The sequence below is a fragment of the Canis aureus genome, chromosome 19, assembly GCF_053574225.1.
Source record: "Canis aureus isolate CA01 chromosome 19, VMU_Caureus_v.1.0, whole genome shotgun sequence".
NCBI classification, from domain to species: Eukaryota; Metazoa; Chordata; class Mammalia; order Carnivora; family Canidae; genus Canis; species Canis aureus.
Window position 1 is genome coordinate 36,240,751 of NC_135629.1, and position 15,618 is coordinate 36,256,368.

The window sequence follows — 15,618 nt, forward strand, 5'->3', positions numbered from 1 at the left end:
CTTCAGCCCAGAGCCTGATCCTAGAGACCTGGGATCGAGTCCCACATTGGGCTCCCTGCATGCCAGCCTGCTTCTCTCTCTGCCTGTGTCTGCCTCTGTCTCTGTCTCTCTCTGTCTCTCTCTCTCTGTGTCTCTCATGAATAAATAAATAAAATCTTTAAAAAAAGAACAAGATCTGTTTTCAGAAACAGAATCTTATTAAAAAGTTTCTCTGGCTCTCTGCGGATGGGCTGTCATTTATTTTGAAATGTCCCTATTAATCATCATTTAAAGAGTTACCAGTATTTGCAATCATCAGTTCCTTAGTGATGATCATCCTGTCATAGAATCCTTTGCTCCTACCCCAGTTTACTTCCTTACTTCAGATTTCTAGAAATGGGGTTATGGACATTCAAAGCAGGTATTGACCCAACATGAAGGGCAAGTGTGGAACCCACACACTAAGGGTCGCCAGGACAGTGTGTGTGTGTGTGTGTGTGTGTGTGTGAGAGAGAGAGAGAGAGAGAGAGAGAGAGAGAGAGAGAGAGAGAAAACAGAGCACAAAGGTGCTGTAATACTGGGCTGTCAGTTTTTCAGGATTGAACCAACCCCAAATACACTTGGATTAGGTTCACTGTAATCAGAGGCCACCCTGTGCAGCCGCATCCCCGCGTACACCTCTCTGTAGGCATTCCTCCGTGTCATACTCTAATAAGAAATGAGGGAATTCCTGAATGTAGGCAACATAGGCCTATGTGTAAATTATAAAGCCATGATGACAGTCACTATAATGGTCATACCCAGCAAAAGGAAGATTTGTTAGGGTATTCAGTACACGGAGACTGAGCACCTATTTTTTTTTAAATTTTTTAAAAATTTATTTATGATAGTCACACAGAGAGAGAGAGAGAGGCAGAGACACAGACAGAGGGAGAAGCAGGCTCCATGCACCGGGAGCCTGACGTGGGATTCGATCCCGGGTCTCGAGGATCGCGCCCTGGGCCAAAGGCAGGCACCAAACCACTGCACCACCCAGGGATCCCGAGACTGAGCACCTATTAAGCACTGAGCATTAGTTAGGTACTAAGGGATAACACTGGTTGTAAGGCATACCTCCTGCCACCAAGAAACTCTAGTTTAGTGTGAAGGAAACAAATTGAGACAATAATGGTGCAAGGGCACCTGGGTAGCTTGGTGGTTGAGTGTCTGCCTTTGGCTCAGGTCATGATCTCAGGATCCTGAGATTGAGTTCCACATCAGGCTCCCGACAGGGACTCTACTTCTCCCTCTGCCTATGTCTCAGCCTCTCTTTCTCTGTGTCTTTCATGAATAATAATAAATAATGGTTGTAGAAGAGCTGGGGAAATAAATGTGTGAGCTGACTGCGACGAAAGCATGAAGAAAATCCTGCTAACTCTTCCTGGAAGAATTAAAGGAATCCTTTCCCACTAGGATTTTAGGGGATGGGAGAGGAAATGTCAGATTGAAGTACATCCAGCACCTGGAGGAGGCTGAGACATTACTAATCTACCTCTTTGAAAAAGACAGATAATTAAAAAAAATAATAAAAATGGTAGCAGTCTAGTCTTCTGCTAGTTCCTGGCATCCCAGGTAAGAAAATGAACATGAATGAACACACACAGGAAAGAAGAAGCAGAGCATGTCTGAGAAAGAGTGCGTGACGGAGCAGGTGGGGCAGATGGCTGTGAGCCGGCGCTCATTAAAGAGCACTGGCTTTGTAGGGCATGGGGACTCGACTAGTCATCATTGTGGTCAACAGTGTCGGCACCGGTATCATAAGGTAATTACAGCTATCACTTTTTGAGGGCTCATTATGTTCCAGTTACCATGCTCAGCATATATATGATTTATCACTAAACACACACAAGATAGGAGATAAATATTATTTATTATGTCTCCCATTTTGCTTACTATGGAGAAACTGAGTCTCAAAGAGATCAACTAACTTGCCAAAGGCAAACCTTGGAGACAGGAATGCAATCTGCTGATCTAACTCCTCAACTCACACCTCTAAGAGTTTCTACTAATTACTGCTCAAACACTGAAGGCTTTTGAGTAGGGAGCATAATATGATTAGATTTATATTTTAAGAGGATAATTATTAAAAACCATTAAACAAACAAACAAACAAAAAAACAGAGTGGTTATCCATTCACTCAGCCTGAACAAGGCAACGTGTCTCCCTTCGATATTAAGCACTGCCCACGAGCTTGTTGAAGAATTCACCTGTGCAATGTACGACCTCAAAGTCTTAGTTAAGGAAACAGGTCCAAGTGTACATTCAACAGGAGCTGAATGAAACCTGTGGAATTTTTGTCAGACTGGATGGCAGGAAAGTCAGCACAAAGGGTGTCTTTCGCTAATGGAGCTAAAAACCATCACTTTTTCCTGGGTAGTTGTATGTTTGTCCATCCTTGGTGAAAAGTAGCCAGTGAACCCCGGGTTTACCACTCTGAGCTGGGAAACAGGGACTGGTTGCTGCTTACCTTTAGCTGTCATATCTGAGTGCCACCAACTGCAGAGGTTAAATTCCACCAGGAACCTAAACAGGTGATGCAAAAGCCCAGAGTTATTTGGTCATTGGCCCCTTGAACAGAACAGCAACATTCTGTTATTCAGCATTGCTCACTTCATTTGAAAGAATAACATCATGATCAGAAGGTACAGTATGGTTGGTTGTCTTACCCTTGAATTTTCACTGGGCTTTATCTTCCTTGTAAAAGGCTATTTTATCACCAATGCCAGGCAGCCACACCCTGAAATTGGGTTTCCCTACACTCAAGAACTCTGTTGAGAAATATCCTGCTTGTAGGGAGAAATAGTTTTCCAGTTATAGTCTGAGTCTCTAGGAAAAAGCCAGTTTCCAAAGGCCTTCCTCTGTCTTGGTGCAGAGATACAAACAGCATATTCTCTACCTAGAGTATGATCTATAGTAATAAAGAAGTCTTTCCAAATTTATTCTGCAATGCAAACTTGTTCAGCCTTGTGTGTGTGTGTGTGTGCGTGTGTGTATGTGTGGCACAGATGGAACAAGCTTCTCTTTATGAAATTATGCCACAATGAAACTTCAAAAAAATATATCAGAATTTCTCAATTGATGGCAAAAAATGTGAAAGTAATATAAACCATCCTCCAAATGAATAGAGATAGATCAAAATTCCATCATTTCTTTTTTAGGCTCACAGCTACTACCTCCAGCAGCTCACTGTCAATTAAAACCTCACTATTGTCTGTTGCTATATTTTCTGCCTCTTATGTACATAAGAGAAATGAATTTCAATTTATAATGTTGTTAAATTAATATAGGTTGCATTAAGGCATAAAGAAGACGATGGCTGTTTATCAAAGGGTAAGAAATCTTCCTCAAACCCCTGGAAGTACAGCTGTAGTGGGCAAAGTAAGAACTTGAGAGTTTGGTGCAGCTTAAGGAATCTGGTTTTCAGGTTCGTCCATGGATTTCCACTCTTTCATGGGACATGGTATTTCTGTCATGTGTCCAATATCTCTTCTGGGAGTCAAACCTTCCATCTTTGTGCCATTTCAATCTGACATAAGTCACAGATGCATCTAACACCCTCCAAATAGGACTGTGGTTTGGGTAAACCATTCACACCTGAGAAAAGCTGACACCCCTGGCCCAGGACTGCATAAGCCCCGCTCCTGCACATGCCCCCTCTCCTGCACATGCCAACACTTCCGAAGGAGCACAGTGGGCAGCCCTGGCAATTTGTTCTTCTGACCACAGCCCACCCAGGCTGCATTAAAAACAGCCAGACATCTATGTTAAATTTAACACTAACCACAATAAATAAATTTGGTTTGTATATTGCAAGCTGTTAGTCTGCTAAACAATGACATAAGGGCATAAGCAGTGACCATGAATAACTTAAAGATAATTTTTTGGTCTCAGCTTTCAATATTTCGAGATATCCAATGAGGTTATCTCAGAGTATTCTGAATCTAATGGTTGTTCAAAACATGGAACACAGTCTTCCAATTCACTTTATAATACAAAAGAAAAGGAATGTCACTCTTTAAAAGTGCAGCAAATTGTACTTACAGGACAAGTTCTGTCATTATCCATTTTACTGCAGCAAGGAAGGCATTATAAGGCTGAAGAGAAGAATTGGATTCATTGAAAACAATGCATCACATATGAAATTTGTAGTTTAACTTAAGGCTTTACATAAAGACAATGTTATTCTTCTAGAGAGATTAATATCACGTTGGAAAACAGCGAAGCCCTTGCTACAAGAAGAACATGGTTGGATACCGTATTCTAAAACTAACATTTTAAAACTTTGAACTCCCCTGTAGTGAGATGTGATTTACAAGTAAAATAAACATGATCTAATACAGGGGTTATCTCTGGGAGGAAAAAGGAAGTTCAGCAAACGATGTTTAAACCTTTGTCCTCCAGGGGCTAATATTTTGCAGCCTAATGCTGAGGGGCTAGAATCATACAACTAATTTCAAGTGGTAATCCACAGATCTGCCTTTCAGAAAGGGGATTCCCTGTTCTCCATCACTGTATGTCATTCGCTGAAATAAGCACAAGTTGCATATACTTGATTTTAATGTTGCCCATGAGTTATGTAGGATTCAAGCTGCCTTTTCTCACACATACATATTTGGATTTGAAAAAAAAAAATAACAGCCATATGAACATGTGATTTTATCCTTGCAGAAAATCCCCTTCATCTCTATAAAAGAAGGTATTGACAGCCTAATCTTTATTTCAGAATATTTTAATTTAAAAAAGCAGTTGGATTGTTTACTCTGTGATATTTTCTATGTGGATAATTCAATTTCCTAAATTCTGGAAAATACCAGGTCTTCCCCTCAGTTAGTTCTTTGTAGATGCCAGATATTCCAGTAGTGGATGCTCTTGAGAGGCTCTGACATTGGCAAAGCCCTCCCTCCAGATGGCAGGTCCAGAAAAATCTCAGAACCTTTAGTGGTTGTCTTTAGGTTTATCAAAAACTTGAAATGCCAAATCCTGGTTTCTGAAGTTAAGGGTATTTAGTCCTACCCTCTGAGCATTTTGATGATAAAGACTAAAACTGGGAATAGGGGATTTATCCAGTTTTAAATAAAACAAAAACCAATTTATATACCTCTAACCATTCTCAAAATTTCCCTATCTCAAGTTCGTAAGTAAACGAACAAAACAACAATAATAACAGTCTACTGGGGTTATTCTCAGCCCACACAGATTTCAGACTGGATTCCTTGCTCTGATTTAATTGAGTGTGTCAACATCATTCCCTGAATCACAGAACCCTCAGAATTAGGGTCAGATAAGGATGTGAGCTATTAGCTATTTCCTAAAACCAAATGCAACCTGCAATCCTGTGGTTTTGCCATTATATTTCTCATTGCTTGGAAAATAAGCATCTTTCTTTCAAAAAGACCCTGGTGGTCAGACCCTGGGACAGGGACGGTTCTGTGCCTTTGTACCTGCTGGGATGGGCAGTTGACACATTGGTAGTCCTAGGTAGTGTGGGTCCCTGGGAGGAGGGAATGAATAGAGGGATTAGGGAGGCTGGGGTGGGGGGGAAGGGCCAGCACAGAGGCAGCTCCCTCGGGGGCAGGGGGTGGAGTGGGAGGGGTGGAAGCGCACTCAAGCATTCCATGCCAGACCCTGGCTCAAAGTATGGGCACACAAAGGGATTATGTAAATACAGGATTAAAAATTTAAATGCACATTATCATTCAGAAGAGTAAAGCCATTGAGCTTTTAAACCTAATGATGAAAATATATCTTGGGAACATTTTAAATCTAGAAATATTCATGCTAAATCTAGGGAAGTTGGATTTGGAAAGGCATATTGATTCTCACTTAGAAGCAGTATTTTTCAAAACCTTCAGCTTTCAGTCCCTAGTTGCCTTTCAGAAATTTTCCAGCTCCAAATCATTTCTTGCTCCCTCATCGTAGGAGAACCATGTTAAATATTTGGCTTTTAAATAATCTCCTTGCAAGATCTTACATCTGCAAATGAGAAGGTGTGTGTTTATATTTTAAAAACCAAAATGGCTCATAAATTTTGTGCTTCAAACCAGATTTTAAGTTAATTTTTGGAATTTACAAAATGATAACATGCAAAGGTTCTATTTATTATACACGTATACTGGGTTATGTTGAAATATACTCTGTTTTTCCTGTGTTTTCAGGTGACTGGTGGACAAACTTACATTGCTTGTACATTGTAAATTACATTTTTAACTGGGAGTAAATTATAACAGTTTCTGGAAGTCTGTTTCTAATGATACAATAGCTATGTTGATTGGTTCCCAACTATGACATCACTGATGTAACCAGCTCCAGCAAAAATGATACAGAAGTTAAGCAGCATCCTGCTTAGGGTAGAGAATCTGTGATCAAAATGTGAATTTGTCCATAGGCTAATCGGTCTCTTCCAAACCAAAGGTAAGATTTCTGATGAGCAAAACCAAATTCTCTTTTATAGGAGAAGGGGAGAATTGCCACAACTTCTCCCCTTTTCTATCCATCAAAAGGGGGCACATTCATCCCTCAAAGATTTCAGAACTTTGTCATTCATATAATCAATGTCAGTTTGAATGGAAGTGGTTTTTCTTAACCAGTAAAATCAGGAAACACTTTAAAACATTCATGGTTAAAAAAAAAAAAATAAAACATTCATGGTTTTGAAAAAGATAAACTATTCATTCCACAGATAAAGATATGCTCACGCTCAGAGACAGAGAAATGTGCCACTGTTTTGTAGGTGACTGCACAGTACTTACATCCAGCAGCCCACTGGCACCATCACTGCTGTCCTTGTTGGCTCTGCACATGGCTTGATAGTCATAAAGGGTAATTCTATAGGAAAGAATAGAAAGGAGGGTCACTAAATGGGAAGCTATGTGTGAGCCATCATGGTGAACAGGCACCACACCGCCATCAAGAGCAACAGCTACAAACACAAATAAATGCAGGCCTAATAAGGATGACAAACCAGGAACATGCAAAGTCTAGGACTGAAGACACAGCCAGGTCATACTTGGAATTTGGGGAGCAAAGAGAGTAAAGGTATTGGGATTGGGTAAGGAGATGGGGATGAGAAACCCCCAACTTGATAAACAGTCATTCTGGTTTAAACAAGGTTGATTTGCATGGACTAGGATACTCCAGAAGGACTTTGCTGTTCGGAACTGGATTCTGGGAGCTGGAGGTCATCCACTTGGGCCATGTCTCCAGGGTTGAGGAAAGCTCAGAAGGGCTATTTTGAGTTCAGAAGTGGTGGGATCCTCTGCCTCTCTCAAGCACTAGGAAACAACTCTGGCTAAGATAAGTCCAGTACTTTGACGATTTTTTGGAAACCAGTTAGCTCATTGGTTGTAATCCCTACTCCCAACTACCACCACCATAACAGTGACTATATTTTTTGCTTTTGAAAACAGTGCCATTGATGAGACAAGAAAATGGATATATTTCCCACACACTGGTGATGAAAGTATAGCTTTCATTCCCAATTATGACTTTTACTCAATTGCCAAGATGTTTCACTTTATAATTGTTCCAGATATTTTAATTTCTTATCAACAACTCTATAAAGAAAGGTGAATGGCAGTTTCTGGTAGCTAGTTAAAAGTTCTAGACGGAGCAAACACCTTATCCCAAAGGCCATATACCTCCCTCCTCCCACCAGCTTGCCTTCCCACTATTCTGGGAACCCCCCAAAAGAGACACTTGAAGTCTGGCCTGAATTACATAACTGCCAGAGGACATGTTAACACTGCAATACACGAACTTTTAAATGATTGCAAGAAATTCTCCCTGAAGGAATTCCTTTCTAGAATAATACAATGCTTAACCTGGAGCATATTTAATGTTGGACTGGAAATGGACACTAGAATAGAAGTTCCATGTCAGTTCCAGCAGGACTGGGGTTGGACCCTATGCACTAGCCCAGCACCCAGTATGGGGCATGCACTTGGCTTCCAAATGTTGAACGCATGAATGATTGCCTGATTACATAAGTCTTGAAGAGATGTTGTCACAACTAGATAGAAGACATCAACTTTAAGCTAAAAGGTGAAGACTTCCTCCTCTGGACAATAAGCTAGAAGTGTCATACAAATGGATTAAATAAAGAACCATCTACAGGCACCAAGTAGAAAATTGGCCATGCTTGACCAAATGAGGATGGAAACCAGCTCCTGACCAGCACTATAGAGGTGTGTCAAGGAGCAGAGCCCAAAAGGGCACCAGAGGTCACACGATCTCCCAGCAAATCCTCAAAGCCTTTCCCTCATCAGAGCATTTCTTTTAGTCTTATTCACTGTCCTCTGGCTTTTTTCTTTACAGCAGATGCCAGAAGAACCTGAGCTTATTGAGACAGATACAAAGCCTGTGAATTAGCTAAGCATCTGGCTCAGGGAAGTCCTTGAACAAATTTCCACTGAAATGCTCAACATTGGCACAGCCCTGATGCTACCCCAGCTACAGAACCAACTGTGGACCACAAAGGACAACTCTATTAGGTCCCTAACTGTCCTATTACTCCATAGTCTCCATCTCATTCCAGGGATTTCTGCAGGTGCTCCTGAAAGGGCTTTCTAGGACTTGGCAAGAATTATGATTGGCTTCATCCTTTTCATACTGCTCAATTTTGTCCCTACAGCTGAAACTTGGCCAAGTGTGGTGAAAGGCAGCACGGATTGAGTGGAACGTGCCTGTGTTTGGAGTCTCGTAGATGTGAATACAGTGTGGTTTTGGTTTGAAAGATTATTATCCAGGTGCCACCATCCAGGGTGGAATCTTGAGCAAGATGATAACCCTCTTCTGAGGCTTCATTTTCTCACTTATAAAATGACTCACAAAGATGTCCTGAGATGTAAATAATCAGACATGTGGAAATATACTATGTAGCATGCCAGCTTTGTTATGATTCTTACAACAGAAGGCCTCATTTTGTTCTTCACTAGAGTTTGGGATCTTAAGGCTACCCCATTCCCAAAGGCTCAAGTGACTGGCAGTGTGGCTTAATGGTTAAAGCATCATCTCTGAAGTCAATAACACCTGAGCTCAATCCTAACTCATCCACTTATTATAGCAGTTTTGTTTATTTGTTTTGTTTTACTCTTTTGATGCCTCAGTTTCATCTGTAAAATGGTGAGAAAAATGGCTATCTTCTCAGACAGCTGTGGGATTACCCAAGGTTATATACATATTACATTTAGCACGGGATCCAGTAAAGAAGAACCATTCAGCTGAAGGCAGGGCTGCAGCAGCTGTTATAATTTATTAGTCTGGTTTTCATTGCCATTATTAATTAATGGGGTGGTGTTTAATGCAATGGGAATTGACTCAGGCTTTACCCAGCTGGCTGAAGGATGGACAGGCCTCCTGATTTTCTTAGCTCATTGGGATATATGATGCAGCATAAAATTCACATCTGTTACTGCAGTACAAGACACATCCAGGACTGGCACCAGGGTTATCGAGAGATGATGTGGGAACTTCTGTCATGGGCTTCATAGCTGAGGACCATGATAACAACTGCTGATGTCTACTGAGCTCTATTTAGCAACTGTGAGCAAGATACTCTTGCAAGCATATCCCTACAAGATAGAGTCTAATCATCCCCATTTCACAGAGGGGCCAAACCAAGTATCAGCCAGCCTAAGCGGTGTGTCCAAGTTCACACCCCTAACAAATGGCAGAGCCAGAATTAGATGGGGGTCAAGCTGAATCCCCCTTACTCTGCTCAGTAGCAGGCTCTGACAGATTCTGGGCAATACTTAGAATCCAGCCTGGTGCTCGAGCCCGGTCTCATTGGAATGTCACAGAAAATGCTGCCTAAGATAAGGTCTCATAGCCGAAGTCCAGAGTCAACTTTCAAGTCAAGCTGAGGGGCTGTCTGGGGTCAAGGGGGCAGGATGGACCAACTAGCCGGGCTAGCGAGAACCCCTTGGTAGCCACCCTCCTGGGAAGCTCAGGATTCTCCGAGGATCGGTTTCAGAGGCGCTAGTTTATATAGGGAGGCCAAACTCCACCGCTGTGGAGCCGCCTCTGGGCCAGGGCATCCTTCCTGCCTTTCATTTCACAAGGAAGCTCTCCTGATCCCACTGCCATTGAGGAGGTTACAGAACAAGCGTCCCCTGTCTTCTCCACGCTTAGACAGCTTTAACTAGATGTTGCAGAAAGAGAGACTTCCAGATTATTACCCTTTTTGAAGTGATTTTGTTACTGTTTTAAATAACTCCATTTTGTGGCTACCTGTATCCTGTTTGGCTGATTATAGTTAAAGAACATGATAATTGCCTGCTTTCATTCGGCTCTAAAATAAGCCCCGAGCAGCATGCCCAGCCCAAGATTGGTGCTGCACCGCTGCACTCAGCAACTCAGTTTCTTCTTATTACAGATAACATGCCTTAATCCCCATGACATCCCCACCAGGCCACTTCAGCCGCAGGCTACAGCTGAGACCTTATCATTAGCATCTCTGGGCTCCCCAGACGGGTCTCTTTGAAACTCTGACTGAAGGCAGATAGGGTGTCTGAAGACAAAACTCAAAGTGCTGTAGAGAAAACCTAGACAGTCCTGTGTGCCCCTGTCCGCAGCAGAGCCTTGGATGACAGGCCCATGACACTGGGACTTGCTGAAAGCTCTTTTGCTGATCCTGCTCTTTTCCAATGACCAAGAAAAATATTTCTTCTAAGAATTAGAAGGTTCAATTTCAAAGGCATGAGCTCAACTCATTTCAACTTGTGAGCAACTGCAGGGACCCGCATTTATTAAACACCTACTGTGTGCCCATGAGGTCAGGTCCTTTATCTGCAATAACTCATTGAATGAGCTCTGGCTCAATGATTTGCCAAAAAAACAGTCTTGAAGCAGCTTAATGTTTGCAACTACAGTCCTAAAAACAGGACAGGGAGGCATTTCACATGGAAACTCACCACAGGACATATTTGAGCATTTTTGAATCTGAAAGTATGAGAAGTAAAGTGACTCACCAGGGTAGCATGTAAAAATATGTATTCTTTGCCGAGCCATAAAATGTGTTCTCTGGGGCAGCTTTCAACTTGCAAGTGGTAGGACATGGCACGGGAACATAGAAAATTCTTAACAAAGCCATCGTCACCATGGGAAGCCTTAACTCGTTCTTACATCTCAGAAACCCCAGAGAGTGGAAGGCTCAAACTGTTGATCTGTTAACAGAAAATCCAAAAGGTGCCATCTCTTCTCTTCTTTTCTCACTGGTGGCCATGTCATCCCTTAGCAACTTCTTACAGAGACTGCACTGCTCTTCAAGGTCACCTCCACAGGTAGAACACAGCAGAAATGCTGAATTTACATGACCCTGGCCCCCCTGACCCTTTTGAGTCCCTGACACAAATCTAGTGAATGAGCACCCATCATTATTAGCAGGGAGAAGAAGCACCCTGTGGTCGCACCAGCCAGGTGCTCAGTGCACACTGTACTGGAGCCATCAGGGTCCAGTGCAGAACCCTGAGGAGTGAGCCATGGGGAAAAAGCCTCCCTCATCCTATAGGTGACTCCGGAGGCCTGTCAGCGCCACTTTTCATCAACAGGTGCTGATAATAGAAAACGAAGGCTAGTTGCAGAGAGTGGTCACGTCAGCATCTCACCCAGGTAATAAAAGCAGTAACAATAAGAAATCATCAATTACTTTCTGCCAGCATGGAGGCATTAGCCTTTGTGGCAAGGGCAGGGTTTCATTTTATAGGAAAAGAAATGGGCTCAGAAGGTGAAAACACTGCTCCAAGGTTATTACAGCTCTAAGTGAACCGGCTGCTTCGATCCCTAGGCAAAGGCTAACATGCGTGTGGGGGGTAAGAGCACCTAGCCGGCAGCTTGTTTATCCCTTCACTTGCCCCTTGCATGAAAATTAGCTCAACTGAAGGGGAAAATGGAATCTTGATTAATGCGACTAGAAAAGATTAAATTTCTTTTGCCTCTTTGAGTAAGAAATAGAAGGAAACAGCTGAATTCTGCTTGAGGAACGAGTTCATGCAAAACCCATTTGAGGCAAGAAACTGGGATGCTGGGGGGAGCTTCCTTGGGCTCTGCCAAGTTCATGCCTACATTTCACAGCCCTGCACCACGGTAATGCCTGTGCTGCTCTCAGCCCGGGGCAGGGCATGGGACTGAGGCTCGGCGACATTAGGGATGTTGGTTTCGCTGATGCTATTACTGCTACCGGTCACTCCCCACAGGTGTTACCTAGTGTTCCTGTGTTGCTTGGGCTCCAGCATCACGAATGGAGGGGTTAGTTGGTGGCTGTGACCGTTTGTGTTCAGGACTGCACTGGGCATGTGGGGTGTGGGGGATACTAGGAGTTGTGAACACAGCCTCAATTCTGGAAGATTTTCCATGTGGATATCACAGGAAACCAGATTCAATATTTAGAGGATGTATGTGGTCTGAGGCAGACAGGCATGTTGGGTGTGGCAGAGACTGGCGCAGTCTCCCAAAGTCCATTTTCCTCTTCTGCCAAGCAGAACCCTGGCTTTGTGATATGCACATTTCCCAGGTTCATTTTGTAGTTAGGTGAGCCCTTGTGATGAAGCGGAAGTACTGTAATGGGACTAAATACTTGAATAAATAAACCTTATTTTACTTTAATAAATAAATAAAAGTATTCATTAAAACAAATTTCAATCAAGAAATTTTACATAGACTTTGGGACCTCCCTGGATCCTCCTTCTGCCAGCGTACATTGCAGATGCAATGGCTGGAACTAAGCAGCTGTCTTGGACCACGAAGTAACTTTGAGTTTAAAACGCCAGCAGAGGAAGGTAGAGAAAAATAGATGTGGTCAGGGTCCATGCCGACAACAAATTTATAATTTTAGACCTCCTTCACATAAAAGAGAAAAAGATTCCTATGTTCTTTAGCACCTTGTTATTCTGGAACTACCTATTATTTCAAGTAAAAGTAACTATTAACTGATATATTGGACTCAAAGTTGAGAAACTTTTCACTATCTCTTGAAGCCAAATAAACATAAATGTGAACAAATATCTCTGTAAGAAATACTTTAGTCTGCTCTAACTAGGCGAGAAGATGACTGGGGGTTGGATAAACAGTCTGCAATCTGGAATCTGAGACACATCAGTGCAAATTCCATCGCACCACTGTGGGTGAACTTGGACAAGGCACTCAGATCCTGGGTGCCTCCACTTCCAGATCTTCCTTTGTCAAATGGAAGTAATGGTAGTAGTCACGTCATGGAGTTGTTATGGGGATTCAGGAAGGTAATACACGTAAACTACTTGGAATGATGAAGAGGGCAGCGATTCTTACTGTTGTGATTGGGGATGCTTGAGCAGCAGCTTTAGTATTTCAAAGAGCCGTGAACTGGAATCTTCATGTCTCTGCATTCCGGAAAGTTTGGCTCAGAAACACACTGAGCCAAACACAAGCCAATCTGTCTTCTTGTTCCCTTCAATGCCACCTCTGACAAAGCATACTTCTGTGGAAATGGTCAGGTCAACAGGAAGCCAAGAAGCCATTACATTCATTACATGAGTGTTGAATATTAGACATTGGGGGGTGGGGCGGTGGCCGGCGTGAGAGAGCAGCCCTCCAAACATAACAGACTTCTCCTTTAACACCCTTGAGACTCCAAGTCCAGGGCATTGGCTGAAATGCAGTGTAATTATCAAGGACAGGGAGAGCTCTGGTCACTGGCCATGGAACCTGGACAGTTCCATCATGTAGAGACAGAAGAAATCGTCCAAGTCCTGAATTCTTGATGTGTCACCTTTCTAGAAAGGTATTTTCAAGAGCAGAAATAGCCACCACAGGGAATTCTACACAAGTCAACTATGTTAATGAATGTGTGGAGCAAGGTGAGGAAGACAGTCAGCAGGCCCCATAGGAAAAATATAGTCATGGAGGGGTGAGAACTCAGGCACGTGGTACCAAGTGCATAAAACAGACAAAACCGAATAAAGCAAAAAACACACAGCCCAGACAGAGGGGAACTATCAGTAGTTCTCAAAGCAAACGCAGACTATTAGCAAACAGTCCCTTTCTCTGCAAGCCAAAGACCAGGTGTGCCCAACTGGTCTTTGCTTCCTCAAGCTTAATCTGATTCACAAGGAACAAGGGAAGACCTTTTGGCAGAACCCACCAGGATGTTTGGTAAAAGCATGCATTATTCCATTTAACCCCCACCTGCAGGCAGGTGAATAATTCTTTTAGTTCTATTTTGCTGCTGAGAAAACTGAAATTTAGTGAGTTAAAGTTGCCCAATGTCAGGCAACTCAAAAGTCGACAGCATCTAGACTGGTACCATGGTGCTCTTGATTTAATATTTCTTGATCCTGGCTGTGCATGAGAAGCACATGGATGCTTTCAACAAGCATAAATGCCTGGGCTCCATCCCTAGATGGATTTCACATGAATCTCTTAGGGTGCAGCCTGAGCACAGGCCTGTTTTAAAGGTTCTCCAGGGATGCCAGTTGGATCCAGGCCCAAAGGCCCACCCCCAAGGCTGTGCCCTGGAGGTAACTGTTGCAAACTAACTATCTTTTGGGGCCCTTAGTGATTCCTTAGTGATTAAAATAACAACAAGAAGAAAATGAAAAGAGGAAAAAATGATCTCAGACATTTGGAGCTCTTATCCAAGAGCTAATCTCATCTCCTGCCTGCAATAGTTTTGTAATTTGCAGAGCACTTTCACATACTCTGTTTTAGCTAATTCTCACAAAATCCCGAGGTCCATATTTGAGTGAGGAAAAAAATGAGGCTGGGAGGGATGGGGAGTCTGGGCAAGGCCACCCAGTATAATTCTGATGCTCAACCCGGAGTGCTCTTAGCTCAAGCACAGCATATCTATCAAGGAGGCCCCATCAGGAACCATGTATATTCACCTATGATTGGCTATGCACACACACACACACACACACACACACACACACACACACACATACACATTTCACTTAATATATAAAATATATACATATTCACTTTTCCTGGATACTCAACATTGAATTTGAATCACTGGGGAGAAGAAGGGAGGAGATAAATGAATTCAAAGCAATTATTCTTAGAAGAATTCTAAGAAAAATATTTTGAAACTAGATGTTCTCTTAGTAATCATAAGAGGGGTGATGTCACTGCCAATGACAGCAGAGAGAACCCACAGAGTGTGGATTTTGAGAAATATGAAAGCAAGGCTCTTGTGAATATGAGTGAAAAAAGAAAAATAGCTAAATTGAAAAACCCTAAATGAGTCACTACCCAGGGAGTCCACTTTCGCTCTGTGGTAAGAATGAAGAAGTACTTGGAAGTTCTCAGTTTGAAACACAAAAAGCTGAGTGGGGGCATGGTATCTCATGAGAAATTACAGGAAGCCTGGGAACATAGCTTGCTTTAAAGAGTTATCAACTTCAGCTAAAAGAAATCTGCACGATGCTATCACTCAGCTGGCCTCCCATCCTGAAAATTCTGCTTGTCTAGATAAGACACCGCTGAGCCAACATCTTCCTCAGCCACCTCTCCCTTCTCAAACAGAACTGAACGAAGCTCCATGCACAACACAATGCTCCTGTACACAGAACCAGGTTAAGGGCAGAAGCTAGATATTCTCTCTCTGCTCAGACTACTGGATGTTT

General features: G+C 42.6%; 1 protein-coding gene across 6 annotated transcripts in view; it reads right to left on the minus strand.

The window, feature by feature from the left end:
• CACNA2D3 (calcium voltage-gated channel auxiliary subunit alpha2delta 3) overlaps positions 1-15,618 on the minus strand; it is an 832,272-nt gene that overhangs the window by 55,842 nt on the left and 760,812 nt on the right. For all 6 annotated transcript variants that reach the window (XR_013357842.1, XR_013357841.1, XM_077858494.1 and 3 more), the window contains 3 exons: positions 6,769-6,844; positions 4,061-4,113; positions 2,487-2,542 (listed from right to left, as the gene is read on the minus strand). Coding sequence is in view for 4 of the 6 variants with exons in the window: in XM_077858494.1 (XP_077714620.1) it covers positions 2,487-2,542; positions 4,061-4,113; positions 6,769-6,844 (185 nt within the window). In the remaining 2 variants the exon portion in view is untranslated. The remainder of the gene's footprint in view (positions 1-2,486; positions 2,543-4,060; positions 4,114-6,768; positions 6,845-15,618) is intronic.